The sequence below is a fragment of the Helicoverpa zea genome, chromosome 2, assembly GCF_022581195.2.
Source record: "Helicoverpa zea isolate HzStark_Cry1AcR chromosome 2, ilHelZeax1.1, whole genome shotgun sequence".
Classification (NCBI taxonomy): domain Eukaryota; kingdom Metazoa; phylum Arthropoda; class Insecta; order Lepidoptera; family Noctuidae; genus Helicoverpa; species Helicoverpa zea.
In genome coordinates, this window is record NC_061453.1 from 11698413 (window position 1) to 11714433 (window position 16021).

Consider the following 16021-nt stretch of genomic DNA (forward strand, 5'->3'; position numbering starts at 1 on the left):
GTCCACACGACTGCGTGTCCGGGAACGGCGCGGCCCATTGTTGTCACGACTATGCGACTCGCTGTGGCGCGACGTATTGACAACGTGACTGCGCGGCCCCTGCGACGATTGGCGCCTATCCCGAGTGTAGGACCGACGCGCTGATTCGGTTGGACACGCGGGATCGTAAATCGTAGTTGGCTTATCCATTTTCTATAATGATAAAGGGTATTACTCGCACAGAGAACTGTTCAGTGTATAAATAACAGAGCTTTACTGGAAGGTAGGCAGTAAAAATGGTGATAGAAAAGTAAATTTATATTGAAAACTACTTGTATAACCTGTTCCAACAACTGTTTAAATAAGTTTGTCATTTTTCTTTTGTTATATTCCGTCCTAGGGTTATGGTTAGTGTTCATGCACTTCCAGAGAGTAGCCCTGGCCAAGTGCGTGTAATAGTGTTGCACTGCCAGAGAGTAGCCCTGGCCAAATGCGTGTAGGAGTGATGCACTGCCAGAGAGTAGCCCTGGCCAAATGCGTGTAGGAGTGATGCACTGCCAGAGAGTAGCCCTGGCCAAATGCGTGTAGGAGTTATGCACTGCCAGAGAGTAGCCCTGGCCAAATGCGTGTAGGAGTGATGCACTGCCAGAGAGTAGCCCTGGCCAAATGCGTGTAGGAGTGATGCACTGCCAGAGAGTAGCCCTGGCCAAATGCGTGTAGGAGTGATGCACTGCCAGAGAGTAGCCCTGGCCAAATGCGTGTAGGAGTGATGCACTGCCAGAGAGTAGCCCTGGCCAAATGCGTGTAGGAGTTATGCACTGCCAGAGAGTAGCCCTGGCCAAATGCGTGTATAGCTAGGTGATAGGTAAAAGAAAAACGACAATCTCGGCACTAGCATAAATTCATCAATGTTTCAATTTTCATTGCCATCACTGTACCCGCTTAGATTTATTCGAAACATCTTGAGCTATATTATATAGCACAGTAAAAAATGCGACTACTTACTTTTGCATGACTAGGAATCAAGAAGCAAAGAAAACAAAAAACACAAAAAAAAAGGAGAAAAAAAAAAAATGTGGGCGGAATAAACGAGCAGTATTTTGTTTTAAACTCGTTTATCCCACTTCTGAGATGTAATCTTCAACTGAAATTTTACGAGAACAAAACTTATATTGGGGTACTTAGCGGGAAAAGCAATGCAAATAAAACAATTAGGTTAGGATACTCACTTTGGTGTTATTTCGGTTATTTTACAATGATCACACTTTAAACTAGCAGCACTATATATTTCACCAGTATAACAAAGTACAGTAATCAGGAGAGATCTTGTGTGCTCGACGAACGAAAATGGAATCCCCCAACTGTCACGGTGCGCGCTATTTAAAAACGCCGTTAGACGAAAGTGGCGCCACCGTGACCGTTTGCAGTCCATTTTAGTTGCCAGTGAAAAAATAATTTATTATTTTACGACTTATATTAAAAATATATTACCTAATGGATTTAATTACAAAAATCGTTCACATTTATATACAACATTTTATAGTCATCATTCAGAAATCTGATTGAAAATAACTAATTATGTCTTAAAGGTCATGGGGCATATCTGACCCGCTTTGTAAAAAGTGGCGGACATGAATCAAAGTAGTTTTAAATCGTGGAGAATGGTATGACGTTTCTTTGAATATAAATATTTTATTAAAATTCCATGGAGACGAATATCCAGGATCGTTTGAAAAATATAAAAGACAAGCAGTTTCAGAGGATTGTACAGGTTGCAATGCTAGTTTTTATTGTTAAAGACATTTCATAAAGAAGGAAGGTGCCAATCCGGATGACCAGGATCTGATGAGTATCTGGAAACCCTGAGAAATCGAGGGCAACTCTTGAATATTGTAGGCACGCATCGAGTCATAACCAGACATGTGAGTGTATTTTTGAGGGTACTGGTAAACAGTGAAGGTTTGGAGCTGATTTGATTATGGAGACTACAGAGACCGACGGAACCCTAAAAATTAGAAGACGATTCTGTCTAACCAAAACCAAGTCCAAGTCTTAATATCATAATAACCTTAAAATATTCTCTAATTTCTAAGTTTTAATACGTTTGTCTAGATTCCTTTTTAGGGTTCCGTACCTCGAAAGGAAAAAACGGAACCCTTATAGGATCACTTTGTTGTCCGTCTGTCTGTCTGTCTGTCTGTCTGTCTGTCAAGACCCTTTATCTTAAGAACGCGTGGACGTATCAAGCTGAAATTCACATGAAATACTCGGGTCTATTGTCCCTTTAGGCTGTGAAAATATCAAGCTTCTAAGCCAAGCCAATCAAAAGATACAACCGATTATGTCGATATTTTCAACAAATTCTCGACTCTCGCAAAGGAATCAAAACCTACAGGGTACTTCCCGTAAACTCAGAATCTTGAAATTTGGCATGAAGCATTGTTATATAATGCAAATATAGGAAAAATTGCGAAAATCTCATTTTTTTTGTTATATAATATAATAAAAATATTTTAATAAAATGAAACTTACTACCTTATTTCTCACGAACGAATAAAGGTACCAAATTGAAATTTATACCAAATACCTAAGTCTATTGTCCCTTTAAGCAATGAAAAAATCAAACTTCTAAGTTAACGCGATCAAAAGATACAGCAGTTTTACCGACACCTTAGACGAATTTCCGTCACACGCTAGGGAATCAAAACCTACAAGGTACTTCCCGTGAACTCAGAATCTTAAAATTCGGCACGAAGCAACGTTATATAGTACAGATAAAGGAAAAATTGCGAAAATGATAAATTTTAAGTTACATAAAATATTAAAATATTATTTTTGCTTACATGACATAAAATATTTTTTTAATAATTATAAACTTACTACCTACCCTTTTTCACATGAACGCGTAGAGATATTAAAGTTTTGAATAACAAGTGAAATTCATATCAAACACTTCTTAAATATAATGGCCTCTAAACTGTGAAAAATTTTAAATCATTCAAAGGTCATTGGGCACCTTAGTATGAAAACCATACCCACGGCGGATACGAACGAAATATAGCACAGTATAATAATAAAGGCTCTGATTTACTATGGCAATAGTCGCATCAATGTGAACCATGGGAATCTAGAGAAAATCAGGTGTAAACATCAAATATTTTCCTCATTTCAATGGGGAATTTAAACGACCACGTTTGACGGATTTGAGAAATCATTTCTCTGTAGTGAAAGAGTATACTCGCCGTTTATTTCCATTGTCATCAGGTCAGGATCTGATGATGGAAATCCTGAGAAATCGAGGGCAACTATCAGAAATTGTAGGCATGCATAGGATTAAAACTTGATTCTCAGATGTATGTCTGGTGATACTATCAAACAGTGAAGGTTTAGAGCTTATCTGATGATGGAGACGTGAGAAAGTCGAGAGAACTCGGTATGTTTTAGTTACGTCGTGTTTGGGCTTATATTATTCGTATTGACGAGAACTTTTCACAAAAGTTAAAAATAAAAACTTTTTACAAAAAAAAAAAAAAACAACTTCTAAAACAACAAGAAAACTGTTTGTATGCATCGGTCTAGATCTCGGTGGTTAAATAAATATAGATGCATCCTCTAGACACCGACTCCTAGACCGATGCACCTAACATCTTTTTAATTTATTTCTTGCTTTTGTTTTCTTGTTGCTTTTTTATATGTTTGAAGTTGGATTTGTTTGTAAAATGCTACAAAATAAAATAATGCCGACTTTATAAAACAAAGAAAGAGACAGAATTACACTTTTGTCAAGGCTCTAGAAACGTAAAGCCAGCAGCCCCGAATCCTACTCTCTAGAAGTCGTTGTTACAATTCGACAGCTACAAGTCGTCAGGCGGTCTGCTTTAACCCAAGTTAGTAGTGAATTCTCATCACCTAAAATAAAATAAGCTCCAACACAAGGTTACGTTATAAATTGTAAAGGAGTTCCCATAACTATATCTGATCTTAGCTGTCGATCCCACAATGGCAGTCAAACCTATCTTTGTGGAAAGTCTTCGCCAATACGAATAAAATAAGCCCAAACACGTGGAAGTTGCAACATACCATTCGGGAGTTCCCTTGACTCTCTGTAGTCTCCATAATCAAATCAGCTCCAAACCTTCACTGTTTACCAGTACCCTCAAAAATACACTCACATGTCTGGTTATGACTCGATGCGTGCCTACAATATTCAAGAGTTGCCCTCGATTTCTCAGGGTTTCCAGATACTCATCAGATCCTGGTCATCCGGATTGGCACCTTCCTTCTTTATGAAATGTCTTTAACAATAAAAACTAGCATTGCAACCTGTACAATCCTCTGAAACTGCTTGTCTTTTATATTTTTCAAACGATCCTGGATATTCGTCTCCATGGAATTTTAATAAAATATTTATATTCAAAGAAACGTCATACCATTCTCCACGATTTAAAACTACTTTGATTCATGTCCGCCACTTTTTACAAAGCGGGTCAGATATGCCCCATGACCTTTAAGACATAATTAGTTATTTTCAATCAGATTTCTGAATGATGACTATAAAATGTTGTATATAAATAACTTCAATAAAATAACTTTTACAAGGTACTGGCCTACTATTTTAGTTATATTATAAAATAAAAAATATTAACTATTTTGACTCTCACGAAATTACCATAACTATGATTGTTCTAAACTGAACGGTTGGCGCGAAACTCACTTTTTATCTATACAGCATTTGTACGGAACCCTCGGTGCGCGAGTCCGACTCGCACTTGGCCGGTTTATTTTCCTAGATTATTCCTAGATGAGGTAAAATTCCTCATTTAAATCTGACATAATTCGAGTAATGGATATTACTACGTAATTTTTCTTTTCTGCTAACCTCGTGTATACCATAATAATTATTTTTTTCACTATTAATTTATTCCCCAAAAAAATCTAACAATGATAGCCTAGGTAGTTTTTTAAGACTTTTTTTCGAGTACATTGCGATATATTATTTCCCATAAACATATTTGTATATGTCACCGTAAGATTACAAACATCGTTAGATTACAATCTATCTCGAGAGATTGTAAACTGTCGAATTATTGTAAACCGTAACACCTGATTGCAATTTAACGCATTATTTTTCGCTATATTATAATCTATCGATGAGAAATTGTCAAATTGTCAACTGTCCGAAAGCTCTCCCTGATTGGTCAGTCTTTTTGTAAGATCGAGAGCGATGTAGAGCGGTCAAATTGTCAACTGGCGTAGAACGGAATGCATCTTGCGCGCTGATTGGTAGAACGTCAAAAAAGACAATGTTCTTTGCAACTCCCGGTGTCACAGCTCTTTGACGTGCAAAAATAAGTGACGGTTTAATTTTTTATAAAATCAAAAATTGTTCTTAATTTTTAAGACTCAAATTACACACAATTAAAAATTGTATTAAAAATTGAAGTTAGTGACGAAAACGAATCGCTGCAAAACCGACTCCACGTAGTCTTGTCTGCCCTACCCCTAGAGTGCAATTCAAAACCGCGTAGGCGCGGAGGGGCGAGGCGGCCTGCGAGCTGAGGCGCAGGTAGTTTCAGCGCTCGCCGCCGCGGCTGAGGCTGGCCGGCTCGGCCGGCCAGCAAGCCGAAGCTGCGGTGGTGAGCGTGAAAACCATCTGCGACGATAAGCTCGCATGGGACCGCCGGAGCCCCGCAGCGCCGGAGCCGTGACAGAAGTTATGCTTGCTGCATGTTGCATGCTTACTTCCATGCTGGGTCAATTAATATGGGATGTGTTATATTTTAAACAAAAAACTCAGTAGGTACGAGTTAAAAAATTAGAAGGTAAATAAATATTTTTATGATGTCATTTAATAGTATTTAAGAAGTTTACTGTTAGAATGCATGCTACAAATTTAGATGCAAAAAAATAACCATCATGCTGAGTTGTATTTAGAGTGGAAGATAACTCGTGGCTAAGATAGTATTATTTAGATGCTCGACGCTTTATTAATTGTGGCTGACTTAGTAATATAGAAGGCAACATACATTTTTGGGGGCGAATATTGGGGGCGAATAATGATATTAAAAAGAAGCCTGTTTAATTAGCACCCCTTTTATTTTATTTTTAAATATTAGTTTGTATTTGAAGACAAAATACCTAACTGTATTTTTATAAGAGTTATTTTTATATAAATTTAATACTTGAAGAATTTTTGAAGAGCATTTATTTTATTTAACTGACACCTCTATTTCATTCCTAACTCTACGGGAACTCCATGGGAACAGAACGGCTGGTCGTGATTGGTCGATCTTACAAAAAGACTGACCAATCAGAGAGAGCTTTCGGACAGTTGACAATTTGACAATTTCTCATCGATAGATTATAATATAGCGAAAAATAATGCGTTAAATTGCAATCAGATGTTACGGTTCACAATAATTCGACAGTTTACAATCTCTCGAGATAGATTGTAATCTAACGATGTTTGTAATCTTACGGTAACATATACATATAATAATTATAAAATGTTTAGTCAAAAAAGAGACTTGTCTTTGGGTATAATTATTGAAACGCTCTCAATGAAGAGAATATTATGGTTGAAATTTTCCGTGTCTTATTCCCAAAATATTTAATCAAGGTTTAGTTAAAGTCAAAATATATTTTTTTTACTTCAAGTAGGCCTACCTATGAAAGTCCTTTCGAAACGTCAAACTATTTCACGGTTCCAAAGAGTAGGTCCTATGGAGAAGATCCGGCAAGAAACAATATTAATTAAGAAAAAAGAACAAATAATGTCAATTTAATTAATATTTGTTTACATTTATTTTATGGTTTCAAGCTATTCCTGAGAACACACAACAAGTATTAAAAAATTGTTCAGAACAATTTCAGCGCAAATGTAAAGAGAAAAATAATTTATACAATTCAAGAAATAATAATGGCTAACCAAATTCTGAAACAGATATTGCAACTAGCGCTCCGCTTGGCTAATCTGGTCAGAGGCGCTCCCGTGCTAGTGGTCGCCGGATAAGCCACATGTGCAGAGAAAAAAAATACGCGGGGCGTCCCTGAATCGAAATCCTGAATTTTATTATACGCCTTTTTGATCAAAATTATTTCAACTACATTTTTAAACTTTTTATGTGTAAAATCAAGGATTTTAGGTAGCTTGTTATAAAAATGTATAATTCCCTGAAACAACTTATTTCTCAACATAATTTATGAAGGTTTTTCGAAAATGTACAAAGAAGGTAATGTAAGTATATTAATTTTCGTGTGCGTACTTATATCAGGATCAACTCGTCTGGAAAAGCCTAGGTCTATCCTATCGGGCTTAGGACAAATTGGTTTGAATTAGGCTAAACTAGTTAACTCTCGCGTTTAGGAAGAACTAGTTTAGCCTAGGCAAAACTAGTTTATCCTGAAATCGGGTTTGGCCGGTAACTTATACAAAGAAGGAAACGTAAGTAGTTTCCTTAAAGAAGTATCTAAGAGATCCACTTGTGAACTAAAAAAAATATTAGACATCAGCCGCTGCCCCCACAACAATATATACCATATAACATTAAGCTACAGAAATAGGCGAAGTAAACTAGCCTGGCCGTAGCTACATCGGTCAGTTGTCTTATTTTTCTGACTGCAAAAGCAGCAGAACTAAGTCACCCTGATAGGGAGGATATATGGGCGCCCGACTGCAATTTACTGACAATGGTAATGCTCAGAAAAGACAGTTCTGTTAATTAATTCTAGTTTGCTCTCATTGAGCTTTATACAACGTGTTGATTTGCATTTGTGCCATAGTTCAGGAGGAGGACATACAATACGTAAATAATCGATTGGAATTACAGTAGTCGGGAAATAACTAATATGCACTGCTTTTTTTGTCATTGTAATGTCGTGGTATTTCAGAAGTAATCTAATTTTATGAATGAAATTTATGAGTGATCGTTGCGTATGCTTTGTGTTTGCGTTTGTGTGAGGGTGCAGCACGATTTTAAGGCCAGTAACATACGCGCCAAGTTTATAAGGCTAGATGACATTTACGGAATTCCGAAAAAAAATTAAAGAAAAAAATTACGTACAATTTTTTTTATTGATTTAGGTCGAGAATCATTAGCATAATTACCTCCTTGAATATGGCACGGATGCAAATCAACAGCTTGTATAACTCTCAACCGCGGCGACGCGACGTTAGGCAAGCAGAACATTGTTAGCTTCGAACTGTTTGGAGAGAATTTCTAGGCTTTCATTAATATGACTAACATCTGAAATATCAAACAACATATATGGAAGGTGTTTTATATAAGTTAGAAACAGTAATGGACCCAGTAGAGAGCTTTGAGGCACGCCCATTTCATCAACGGTCCCCGAAGATGTTGAGCCGCAGATTTTAAATTTTTACTGTCCGTTGGATAAGTGAGGTCGGAGAAGTTCGAGATAGTGTTTCAGCTTCAAAGTAAGTGTATCGTGATCCACGCTATCAAATGCCTTGGAGAGATCACAGAGTATGCCGATGGCTTCTGCGAACTCTCCCAGGCTTCTAAGATTTGAGTGACTAATCGCGCACTCGCGTCCGTCGTGGAACTACCCCTTGAAAACCGAATTGACGGATCCTTTCGAATATTTTATTTAGAACCAAGAGAATAATAAAACCGGCCAAGTGCGAGTCGGACTCGCGCAGCGAGGGTTCCGTACAAATCCTGTATAGATAAAAAGTGAGTTTCGCGCCAACCGTTAAGTTTAGAACAATCTTAGTTATGGTAATTTCGTGAGAGTCAAAATAGTTAATATTTTTTATTTTATAATTTTATAAAATAACTAAAATAGTAGGCCAGTACCTTGTAAAAGTTATTTATATACAACATTTTATAGTCATCATTCAGAAATTTGATTGAAAATAACTAATTATGTCTTAAAGGTCATTGGGCATATCTGACTCGCTTTGTAAAAAGTGGCGGACATGAATCAAAGTAGTTTTAAATCGTGGAGAATGGTATGACGTTTCTTTGAATATAATATTTTATTAAAATTCCATGGAGACGAATGTCCAGAATCGTTTGAAAAATATAAAAGACAAGCAGTTTCAGAGGATTGTACAGGTTGCAATGCTAGTTTTTATTGTTAAAGAATTTTCATAAAGAAGGAAGGTGCCAATTCGGATGACCAGGATCTGATGAGAATCTGGAAACCCTGAGAAATCGAGGGCAACTCTTGAATATTGTAGGCACGCATCGAGTCATAACCAGATATGTGAGTGTATTTTTGAGGGTACTGGTAAACAGTGAAGGTTTGGAGCTGATTTGATTATGGAGACTACGAGTCGAGGGAACTCCTGAACGGTATGTTGCAACTACCACGTGTTTGGGTTTATTTCATTCGTATTGGCGAAGACTTTTCACATAGATAGGTTTGACTGCCATTGTGGGATCGATAGCAAAGATCAGATATAGTTATGGGAACTCCTTTACAATTTATAACGTAACCTTGTGTTGGAGCTTATTTTATTTTAGGTGACGAGAATTCACTACTAACTTGGGTTAAAGCAGCCATTGCAGGAATGGGATCTTTTATTTTTGAGGGATTAATCACCTAACGAGCCCCAGTTTCAGGTTTTTTCGAAACCGCCTGACGACTTGTAGCTGTCGAATTGTAACAACGACTGCTAGAGAGTAGGATTCGGGGCTGCTGGCTTTACGTTTCTAGAGCCTTGACAAAAGTATTCTGTCCCTTTCTTTGTTTTATAAAGTCGGCTTTATTTTGTAGCATTTTACAAACAAATCCAACTTCAAACATATAAAAAAGCAACAAGAAAACAAAAGCAAGAAAGAAATTAAAAAGATGTTAGGTGCATCGGTCTAGAAGTCGGTGTCTAGAGGATGCATCTATATTTATTTAACCACCGAGATCTAGACCGATGCATATAAACAGTTTTATTGTTGTTTTTAGAAGTTGTTTTTTTTTTGTAAAAAGTTTTTATTTTTAACTTTTGAGAAAAGTTCTCGTCAATACGAATAATATAAACACGACGTAACTAAAAACATACCGTTAAGGAGTTCTCTCGACTTTCTCACGTCTCCATCATCAGGTAAGCTCTAAACCTTCACTGTTTGATAGTATCACCAGACATACATCTGAGAATCAAGTTTAAATCCTATGCATGCCTACAATTTCTGATAGTTGCCCTCGATTTCTCAGGATTTCCATCATCAGATCCTGACCTGATGACAATGGAAATAAACGGCGAGTATACTCTTTCACTACAAAGAAATGATTTCTCAAATCCGTCAAACGTGGTCGTTTAAATTCCCCATTGAAATGAGGAAAATATTTGATGTTTACACCTGATTTTCTCTAGATTCCCATGGTTCACATTGATGCGACTAATGCCATAGTAAATCAGAGCCTTTATCATTATACTGTGCTATATTTCGTTCGTATCCGCCGTGGGTATGGTTTCCATACTAAGGTGCCCAATGACCTTTGAATGATTTAAAAATTTTCACAGTTTAGAGGCCATTATATTTAAGAAGTGTTTGATATGAATTTCACTTTTTATCAAAACTTTAATATCTCTACGCGTTCATGTGAAAAAGGGTAAGTAGTAAGTTTATAATTATTAAAAAAATATTTTATGTCATGTAAGCAAAAATAATATTATTTTAATATTTTATGTAACTTCAAGTTTATCATTTTCGTAATTTTTCCTTTATCTGTACTATATAACGTTGCTTCGTGTCGAATTTCAAGATTCTGAGTTCACGGGAAGTACCTTGTAGGTTTTGATTCCCTAGCGTGTGACGGAAATTCGTCTAAGGTGTCGGTAAAACTGCTGTATCTTTTGATCGCGTTAACTTAGAAGTTTGATTTTTTCATTGCTTAAAGGGACAATAGACCTAGGTATTTGGTATAAATTTCAATTTGGTACCTTTATTCATTCGTGAGAAATAAGGTAGTAAGTTTCATTTTATTAAAATATTTTTATTATATTATATAACAAAAAAAATGTGATTTTCGCAATTTTTCCTATATTTGCATTATATGACAATGCTTCATGCCAAATTTCAAGATTCTGAGTTTACGGGAAGTACCCTGTAGGTTTTGATTCCTTTGCGAGTGTCGAAAATTTGTTGAAAATATCGACATAATCGGTTGTATCTTTTGATTGGCTTGGCTTAGAAGTTTGATATTTTCACAGCTTAAAGGGACAATAGACCCGAGTATTTCATGTGAATTTCAGCTTGATACGTTTACGCGTTCTTAAGATAAAGGGTCTTGACAGACAGACAGACAGACAGACAGACAGACAGACAGACAGACAGACAGACAGACGGACAACAAAGTCATCCTATAAGGGTTCCGTTTTTTCCTTTCGAGGTACGGAAGCCTAAAAATGGGCCTTTAGATCGACGGATTTTTCTTATTACCTTACTTAAATGACCTATGTTTCATCAAATAGGGAAAGGAAAGATCATCTATAGATAGGTTAAAAATTTACTATGTAAGTATTGTGTGTCAATATCTTCAATCACGAAGCTCAAAGCTCTAACAGAAATGCCTCATACATTTAGGTTTTAATTTTTTTATCAGATTTAGTTATTTTGTTACTAATTGAGTCAGACTTTGAGAGACAAGAATACAAACACTTTTGAATATCTTAGAACTAAAGGAACTACTCCTTATTTGATCGTAAAAATATTTATCAGATTGGAAATATTAAAAACAAAAATTATTGCAAAACAAAAACATTTATTTTATAAACCATATCCTATTAAGACTATGAGTATATCAGTCCGTAATATAAAAACGTAAAATAAAATTACAAATTAGCATTGATGACTTCCAGTAGAACTATCTCCAAGAGCTCGTTGATTTCTTTCTGCATGCAATAAAAGAAAAAAACCTTTAGTATGTTATTATGTAAACAATGACATAAATACAAACAAATAGTATAGAGCATTAACGTAATAACATGGACTATTTACAATGCAGATGCCAACTTTGTGAAAATAATTTCAAATACCAAAGTTTAATAGAAAGAAATATAATTGATGACACTACGAAAACTGAGGAAGCTAAACTTGATAAAGCTTACCTCTATCAAAACGTCTCATAAACTGTGGTATAATTTCAATTGAAATTTTAATCTAATAAATATAAATTCAAAAGTGTAACTTACGTTGTGAGCCTTGATAGTGTTAGGAATAGTTGAGCCGACGAAATTGTTGAACTCGTCGGAAAGGTCTCTGCCCAGGATGACCAGGTTCACATCAGACTGGAAGAATTGAAAAGAAAAATAGGTATTACTTATAGTAATACGCTTAAAAGAAGAGAATTGAGCTAGTATAATTTTTATCAATAAAATACCAATTCAGAAAAAAATATTATATTTAAATGGGAGTTTTGAAAATATCTTAATGTATGGGTAAGAACATAAGATTATTTTATCTGCTAAATAAGTATTGCTCAATTTAATAAAAACAGAGGAAATCGTTGCCCTCAATCGCCTCCACCTTCGATTTGCTGCGGACGGCAATTGGTTGATATGAGGAATAAAGGAGAAGAACTTACGACAATGTCTCTGAGAGTCAAATTGATGGTGATGCTGCGGATTGAGATGCCAGAGATGATGCCGATGCTGACACGGACCTGGCCTGTCACACGGATGCTCACGATCTCCACTCTGGAAGCAACAAACATTTAATTACTACTTGAACCTATCTGTTACATAGAGGCTGATGATGATGAGAGACATAGGGATTGCAAAAGGCAGTAACCCTCCTTTCGACGTTGAGCAACAAGTTCGAATGTTACATTACATTGCTATTTTATTCGATTAAGTAAAACTGTTATGGTAGTATAATGAGTTTGTTTATTTTGTATTACGATTACTTACTTGCCAGAAGCGCTGAAATCGAGGTTATTGCTGAAGAGTACTCCTTCGGCTGCAGCAGCACCTGTTTCAAAAACATGCAATTTATAAGGGGTTGTTTCTATGTCCTACTACACTGTAATTTTATGTGTCTGGTCATCAAAGTTTGCACTTTAATTTTTATCAATATTACATTTTTTTTCTCCGTCATTATGATCCACCGCAATTGTTTACATGCCTAATTTTATGTATCTACGATTATTAATATTTTTTAAAGGTCTTTAGTATAATAACCTGCGGAAAAGTGTATGAGAGGCAACTCAATATCGAAGTTAAGGCGGGAAGTGATAATGTTGTAGTTGACTCTGTGGATCTTGATGTCACTGAGACCGGTGCTCAATATCTCCTCAATAAACGCCTCGTAGTTGAAGATACTGAAAGGTAACAAATATAACGTTGAATTAAGAGAACATTTATCCAAAAAAGACTACAGGCAGATGGATTATAATTATCAAATGCAAGTGCATTGACTTAATTGGAAGATTTAGACACACAATCATCGCCAAAAAATATTAGTGTTGTGAGATTGTTCGAAAGAGTTTTAGGATTTAATCGGTAAAACAAAAAGACGGTAAAAGGATTGCCCATCCAAAAACAGATTTGATAAAGTTAATCAATCAAAAAAGTTATTAAGTTTTATCAACTCTCTTAACACAGACAGCCTACGCCAAGATAAGCCGGGCAAATGATCTAGTAGACGTAGCATAGCGTAGTAGACGTAGAGAAGGTAGGTACGCTTAATATTAGTTACTTACACTGGCACAGGTAGGGCGAAACTGGAACTTTCTCTCTTGATGTGGAACGGGTCGAGTCCAGCATCTTTGATGGACTGGCTGGCGTCTTGAATAGCACTCTCAATAGAACCACTCACCAATCGCTCGTCTTGTAAGTAGTAGCCTGAAATTGGTAAAAGACGTGACTTTAGAAGCAATCATTATTCTCCTGTATTTAGTAGCAAATATTTTAAGGCTATTTCGAGGGCACTGAGACCTGGAGTTATTCAAACTTACCTCTATAATCCACATAGGCTGCTCAATTAAATAGGATCAAATATGATTTTTCTGGCAGATATTGAAATGAAAAACAAGTTTTCTGACTCTCTTAGGGTACCGACAAACAAATGTTTCGTCGTTTGTTTTTAAAAGTTAGAAGTTTTTACTCACTTGGAACAATTTTCTCGAGGAAAGGAACGGCACTGATGCCTGAGATCAGGCCCAAGAAAGCAATGATGATTTTCATTTTGATTTTTCGGTAAACTGAAAAGTAAACAAAATACAATTTATAACAAAAATATCTTAGTTAAGAATACCTTCTACTTTTCTGAATTTTCTATTTATACCTGTTCTATATAAATTAGATACATAATTTATTATGCTCTTTATTATATTAAACATGTCTCGTAAATAAAACAATGGAGGTTGATATGATAGTCGTTCCAAACAATCAACTAATTATTAAATGTCCACGAAACAGCTTATGAAGTTTAAACTTAAAAAAAGAACAGAAGCCGTTAATAACATAAACGAAACAAACTGAAAGTATAAATAATGAACAAAGTGCAAACTTGAACAAAGATTAAGCTAAATCAAAGTGCGTCCCGTATCTCTACAGGATCGGAACTAGTGTGAAAGTAGTTAATATTATCATTGCAAGCCAATCGAGATAATGCACGCAGCCATGACGTCACGATCGCACTTGAACATTGCGCTGAACATCGGTGCTGAATCTTACACTAATTCATCTAGTGACATGACCAATGTATGGTCTACTAAGACATAAGTGGGTAGATTGACACACTACATTAAGTGAAAGGGTGAAAAAAAAACCGGTCAAGTGCGAGTCGGACTCGCTCACGAAGGGTTCCGTACCAGAGCAAAAATTTGCAAAAAAAAAACAAAATATTTATTTTATTCTAGATTTCTGTATTTGTTGTTATAGCGGCAATAATAATACATCATCTGTGAAAATTTCAGCTCTCTAACTATCACGGTTCATGAGATACAGCCTGGTGACAGACGGACGGACGGACGGACGGACAGAGGAGCGAAAACAATAGGGTCCCGTTTTACCCTTTGGGTACGGAACCCTAAAAAGATACTTTATTGAGATGGAAGATGTTTTATAAAAACAATATTTGATGGTATTTGTATCTAATTAACAAGTCTTACCTTACAAAATTTCAGAAGTAGAATGATATGATTGATAAAAAAATGACCGTATTTATACTATTCGGAAGCGTTTGACCCTTAATTTGATTGCTAATCAATCGGTCTCATCTCTCAGATAACATCTTTTAATTATTTTGTTTGTTTATCAATCAAAATTAGGTACGCAGCCAGATACAAACGGGTGCGATGTATTTTTGGGAGAAGATAAGATAATTTACGAGTTCATACTAGTTGTTACCAGATGACGGAAAAGCTGTAGGAAGTTACTAACCTAACGTAACGTGCTACTGAAGTCTTGTTTATCTATACTAAAATAGTAGGCAATGTAAACTAATAATACTTCTATGTTATTATTATATTATTTTGTTGGGAAATCATCAAATGATAGGTGCGTATATGCAGGTGCCATAGGTGCAGCATTGCGGCGAGCGCTTTCAGTGTGAAATAATTTAAACTTAAACTATGTATACTTAAAAGTATCAGTATCGCTTGAAAAGCTAGCTGCCGTCGCTGCCATTCCGGTGTGACTCGGGCTTGAGGGAGTGTCAGATTCTTACAGACTAAAACCAATAAATAGTTCTTTTAATCTACATACGTACAGTCCTGTGTTGCTGGGGAGTTTTTTGCGCCACTTCTTCTTCCCAGCAAAAACACATAGGAAGTGGTGAAGGGTGGGCGTTTTGGGGGCTGTCTTTTTTATAAATTTCTGACGTTTGAAAAGTGCTGTTTTGATCAAATGACTTTTGATTTTCATTTCGAAACCCATCATGTTCCTTCTCAAGCCCTTTATGTACCAGGGCCGTGGTAACTCTATCAAACTATTCCGCAGCCCCGACAGGCCTTAGCCCCTCTGGGGTTTGCTGACTCTCTTTGAGGAACGTGTGGAAAAACGCGCGCCGCCGACACGGGCCTGTTCTTTCCTAGGATTCGGATGAATGATGAGCCACTTGAAACGTGAGTTTGG

The 16021-nt window shown here is 36.2% G+C and overlaps 1 protein-coding gene across 1 annotated transcript; it reads right to left on the minus strand.

Moving 5' to 3' along the window:
* Positions 1 to 11686: 11686 nt before the first annotated feature.
* Positions 11687 to 15091, minus strand: LOC124639712. The gene is made up of 8 exons (XM_047177173.1): positions 15058 to 15091; positions 14053 to 14145; positions 13645 to 13786; positions 13124 to 13263; positions 12854 to 12914; positions 12529 to 12640; positions 12137 to 12232; positions 11687 to 11836 (listed from the first exon to the last, which is right to left on the minus strand). Exons 2-8 carry the CDS (start codon positions 14126 to 14128, stop codon positions 11777 to 11779), a joined length of 687 nt encoding a protein of 228 aa, XP_047033129.1. The 5' UTR covers positions 14129 to 14145; positions 15058 to 15091; the 3' UTR covers positions 11687 to 11776.
* Positions 15092 to 16021: the final 930 nt, after the last annotated feature.

Coding starts and splice junctions, on each gene's coding strand:
- LOC124639712 (XM_047177173.1), bottom strand. CDS start 14,128: ATGAAAATCATCATTGCTTTCTTGGGCCTGATCTCAGGCATCAGTGCC. Junction 12,641..12,853: donor GATTTCAGCGCTTCTGGCAA/GTAAGTAATCGT, acceptor TGTTGCTTCCAG/AGTGGAGATCGTGAGCATCC. Junction 11,837..12,136: donor ACACTATCAAGGCTCACAAC/GTAAGTTACACT, acceptor TATTGCATGCAG/AAAGAAATCAACGAGCTCTT.